Genomic DNA, 5891 nt, shown 5'->3' with positions numbered 1-5891 from the left:
ATCATTTATATTCATCTCACCTGTTTTTCACTACAATTGCATGATGATAGTTTTCAAATTGTTTCTGCATGCTACAAAACATTTGATTCTCATAAAACCATGCAAGTTTTCTTTATCAGATATAATTTTTTCACTCAAAATTTATTCATATGCATGAGAAATAAAAACAAATAAAATGCAAACTTTCAAAGCATAAGACTCCAATTATACATAGTTTATGTTTAAAAGTGAAAAAAATGGATAACTATAACTAAACCTATGGTTAATTACCTGGATTATTTCTAGAAGCTTTCAAATATATATATGTGTATATATATATATATATAATTTATGGATATAAATGATCCAAATATATCCATAGACAGATAATGTTAGCAATTATTTTTTTTATGCTCAGCATATTCCATTTTATATTTTCAGATGAAATCTAGAGAAGTAATTTCTAGGTTTTAATTAGAAGTTGTGAATTCACTTAATGTAAAAGAATAAATAAGAAGCAGTATTAAGATTACAACAAATGTCTTGTATCCACCCTTCATTTGTAAAAAAATAATTAAAAAATTATAATAAGCAGGAAATAAGAAAGGCTGTCCTCTGCAAATGTTAATGAGGATTGGGATCCCTAAGTATTGGGTTTATTCTTCAGATATCACTTGAGCACATCCAAAGCATACTACAATATGATTTGGCTCCAGCTCTTCCAAGACCCTCATCTCAGTTTCCTTTAAGAAAGCACTTTTATGAACCAGGTTCAAAACTACTTTCTATTGTTCACTTCATACTCTACAATTTTTGTTAACTAGTATTCTCAAAAGTGCAGCTACACACTAGACACCAAACTTCATTTAAAACCTTCCATGTCTTAGCTTAACCAATTCTTACATATATTACATCACTCCTTTCCTAAACTGATTACCTTAAATTCTGAGTGATTTCCATCCAAACAGTAATCTACACTGCCAAAAGGATTAATACAATAGAATCAGCTTTTATGTTAACTGACACTGTGCTTTCATGAAAACATATCCACTCCTAGAGAATATAATTTGTGTTACCTATGCTGTTTTAAAGCATTCTCTTCTTGGCTGCAATATTTCCCATTTCCAGAGGATACTATGAATCCTCACTTTCTTCAATGAATATTGTTTATCATTTAACTTTCTTCTTTTTTTCTATGCATATCTTATTTGAATTATGGGCAAATAAATGTTCTCATATTGGAAATACCATTTTAATTCATATAAAATTTTATTGTATACTTTATCATAGAATATCATAATTGTTTTCAATCATATTTCAGAATATGGTATAATGATAGTCAACCCATGTATTATTCACTGTAAATCCAGAAGAGTATTTCCCAAATAATATCAACAGCTGCCTTTATCAATTTTACTATATTTTACTATCATTTCACAGTCAATCACTCACATTCAGATCAATTGTCAGAACTGCATGATAAGAAGTGTTAGATTTGAAAACTGCTTCATGTCTTTCAAAAAGAAGTGAATAAGTGTTTGAGTAGCCCATGTATTTTATTTTTCTTTTTAAGATATGCATTTTAGTATAAATTATTTATATATCTTGTTAAACTAATTTTAGTTAAATAAAGTTTTCTTTTTGGAGTTCCCTGTCTAGTGGCATGCCTGAATGTATTCACTGCTTAACATAAATAGAAGTACTTAATTCTGAATAAATTTCTCTTAAACAGTTGGTGAAGAGTCCCTTCTCTTCTGTGGTGAATAGAAATAAAAATATAATTAGGATATTATCTTTTATTACATCCACACTTTCACAAACTTACTGGTTTGATTAGCTGAAAGCAGTCCAAACTTCTTCATATGAACAAAGTCATTTTCTGAATAAACTTCTTTGAAAAATTTCTAAACAAATGTAAATATTAATCTTTTTATCTCTACAGTTGACATTTTAAATGACCCATTGAAACTCAGGGGCAACAATGATTTGATTCTAGGCCTTCTTTACCTGAGGTTCAATGTAATCCTTTTTTTTTTCTCCATCCACTTAGGAGTGTCCACTGAGACTTAGATAATGTAGGTTAAGTCACTAATAGCCCAGGATGGCCACAAGCCAAGGTTGGTGAAGGAGTTCTGATAACTTCTATAGATGTTCCCTCTGGTGTGTTTAGGGTCAGTTCAGTGGGGAAAGAAAGCAATTCTTTATTCTGATTCTTCCAATATTATCATGTCTCTAAACTTTTGGATCCTATATTTTATGTATTGTTAAGTAAATGCACTGTAATCATATGTCTGTATACATGAGGGTGAGTCAGAAATTATCTGCACTCTGGCTGTAGAATTTATAGAAGTTTTAATATAATCAGAGTGGCAATAACTTTTGACTCACCCTCATAATAATTTATTTCCTAATTTTGATTATATTGGCCAAAAATTTAATAAATCAAGTGGAATGTGTTTGATTTAATAGGAAAATGTAAGCAAAAGTTCTTAAAATACCACAATTATGAGAATTATTTTTAATTTATTTCAGCCTTACATAATTTCAAATAGTTTCCATTCCTTTGGAAAAAACCATAAAACTATAAAACAATTTTCATGTAGTAAACTATATAATGAAAAGAATGATATTACTTACTTTGATGCAATGCTATTTAGAAAATATTCAACAATGTAATTTTATTGTAGATTATAACTTAAGTATTCTTATATTTCTAATAGTTTTCATCAAGTTAATTAATTACACCTTTCACTTGACAAGGGATAATTTTGATTCAGTTTTAAGTTTTAAAAAGATTTGATGTTTGAATTACCATGTGTCTCAGGGAAGACTTCTTTACATTAAGTTGTATGAGTTCTTTGGGCTTCATGAATCTGGATGTTCATTTCCCTCCCCAGATTTATAATTTTTTATTGTTGTCATTCTTTCTTTTTTTTAAAAAAAAATATTTATTTATTTACTTATTGTGTTGGGTCTTCATTGTTTTGCACAGGCTTTCTCTAGTTGTGATGTGTGGGCTTCTCATTGTGGTGGCTTCTCTCATTGGGGAGCACAGGCTCTAGTCGTGTGGGCTTCAGTCATTGTGGTTCACAGGCTCTAGAGCACAGGCTCAGTAGTTGCAGCACATGGGCTTAGTTGCTCCGCAGCATGTGGGATCTTCCCAGCCCAGGGATAGAACCCATGTTCCCTGCATTGGCAGACAGATTCTTAACCACTGAACCACCTAGGAAGCCCTGTCATTATTTCTTTAAAGAAGCTTTCTGCCTCCTTTCTCTACTCTTTCTGGGATTCCCATAATACATGTATGGGTGACTTATAATAATCCCATAAGTGCTGTAAGTTTTTTTTTTCACTCCTTTTTATTCTTTGTTTTTATTGTTCCTCTGACTGGGTAATCTCAAATAATCTGTCTTTGATCTCATAGATTCTGTTTCTTGATCTAGTCTGCTGTTTGTCTCTATTGGTTTTTTCATTTCAGTCACTGTGTTCTTCAGTTCTAGAACTAAAATTTTTGTTTGGTTCTCTTTTATGGTTTCAAATTTTGTTGAACTCACTTTGTTCAAATATTGATTTCCTGATTCTGTTTAGTTATCTGTGTTCTCGATTAGCTCACTAAGCTACTTTGAGATAAACATTCTGAATTCTTTGTCAAGCATTTTTCAAATAGAGTTTCTGAATTTTTTTCTTGTTATGGAAATTTCCAGCCAAGTGCAGAGTGATGGATATGGTTGCACTTGTTTGTGATTCTATGTAATTCTAACATTTTATTTCCGCAAACTCTTCCTCAACTGAGCTGAGGAGAGGGCAGGAACAGAAATCACTTGTGTCACTGGATTGTTTCTGGACCCTCTCAACATTATTTCTTCCATGCAGAGGTGCAGCCCACTGCTTTGACACCATAGTAAAGAAAGATCCAGCAACACTGGATGTGACAAAGATGGGATCAATGTGTGAGCATTGTTACATGCAGTTTTGCTTATTTCACTGCGTAAAAAAAAATGGGTTGTGCATTTCAAAATTAAGTAGTTTCTGTATATAGAACCCATATTAATAGAAATTGAATGCTATTTATTAAATAACTTTTAATAGATATTATTATATTAACCAAATATTACATGACTATCACATTAAAAATAATTTTAATAATATAATGCAAGTAATATGCACTTAATAAATTTTATTTTTAATGCTACTAATACATTTTATTTTCTTTCTGTTATATTGAGTTATAATTGACATATAACATTGTAATACATTGAAGAGTAGAACATGATATTTTCATATATGTATATATTTCAAAAAGATTACCATAATAAGTTTAGTTGAAATCCACCACCAATTGCAATTGTTTTCTTGTGATGAGGATTTTTAAAATCTACTTTTTTAGCAACTTTCAAATATACAATATGTCATTTTTGGTTATAATTACCATGTTGTTAATGAACAACATACTTAGTAGTTGTTTATCTCAAAATTGGAAATTTGTACCTTTCACCAACTTCACTTTATTTTGCCTATGAATTTTTATAAATTTTTCATAACATTGCAATGTTTGAAATATAATTTTACAAAAACTATGTGGTTTTTCTCTCTCCCTATTCATATACATATATATTCCATATTATGCGACTGTATTATAAAAGACAATTTTTACAAATTCTTACAGTTTTTACAAATACAATTATAGTGGGAGAAAACTGGAAGCATTGAGTCATCTTTGTCTTTCTATCAGTGACTTTAGTGATTATAATTGGTACCATAGAGGGAACGGTATATTTTTAGATATAGGTATTTATAAAACAAATACCTGTGATTATTTATTATTATCAGGGTTTTGGAAACATCTACTTCTTTCCACACTTGAAGAGATAAAGATGTTTAATTTATTTCCAGAGATATGAATAACATATATCCTCTAAATATTATTATGGAAATAGAGAACGCATATTTCAACAAAAGTGTTCCTAGTATTTTTTATGAGGAAAGTTACTTTTGAGCATATTTTTCAGTGCTTCTAGAACATCTTTATTTCTAAAGCTGTAGATAATTGGGTTGAAAGATGGTGTGAGGATGGTATAGAATATTGCCAGAAACTTATCCTGGCCTGCAGTGTGGTACTTTTTAGGTCTCATATATGTGAATATAAATGGCCCATAGTACATTATGACCACAATCATGTGGAAGAAACAGGTAGAAAAGGACTTTTTCCATGCCTCTGATGATTTCATGTGGAGGACAGTAAGGAGAATTTGGACATAAGATGCAAAGATTAGAGAGAAAGGAATAAGCAAGAAAATGATGCCACTTCCATAAATTCCTCGTTCATAGTGTGTTGTGTCCACACAGGACAACATCAACATGGCGGGGATTTCGCAGAAAAAGTGGTCAATGGCTCTTGAACTACAGAAGGGAAAGTGGAGTGTGTAAGCTGTGTGAACTATGGAGTTCACCGTCCCAATAAGCCAGGATCCTCCAGCCATGAAAATGCTGACATAGTCGTTCATAAGAATGGGATAGCGCAGTGGGTGGCAGATGGCTACATAGCGATCATAGGACATTGCTGCCAGGAGAAGGCACTCGCCACCCAAGAGGGTGAGGGATAGAAATATCTGGAAGCCGCAACTTGCAAATGAAATACTTCTGCTACCTGACAGAAAGTCAGAGATCATTTTAGGAACAATGTTGCTAGTATGCAAGATATCCACAAAAGAGAGATGGCTGAACAGTAAATACATCGGAGTATGGAGTCGTGATTCCCTGCTGATAATGAGAATCATGACTGTATTTTCTGTTACAGTCATAACAAAAATGATGAATATAAAACAGAAGAATATCAGACTTGTTTGGGAAAAAGAGAAGAGTCCCAAAAGAATGAAGTCACTGCTGAAAGTGTGATTCTCATGTCCCATCAT

At 31.6% G+C, this 5891-nt stretch overlaps 1 protein-coding gene across 1 annotated transcript; it reads right to left on the bottom strand.

Moving 5' to 3' along the window:
* Nucleotides 1-4943: 4943 nt before the first annotated feature.
* LOC130836370 (olfactory receptor 2AJ1-like) lies at nt 4944-5891 on the bottom strand. Its single transcript, XM_057708410.1, has one exon. The coding sequence runs from the start codon at nt 5889-5891 to the stop codon at nt 4944-4946; it is 948 nt and encodes a 315-aa protein (XP_057564393.1).

The sequence above is a fragment of the Hippopotamus amphibius genome, chromosome 15 (genome assembly GCF_030028045.1).
Source record: "Hippopotamus amphibius kiboko isolate mHipAmp2 chromosome 15, mHipAmp2.hap2, whole genome shotgun sequence".
NCBI classification, from domain to species: Eukaryota; Metazoa; Chordata; class Mammalia; order Artiodactyla; family Hippopotamidae; genus Hippopotamus; species Hippopotamus amphibius.
The sequence above is the reverse complement of the archived record's forward strand: the minus strand, read 5'-3'. Positions and strand labels throughout refer to the sequence as shown.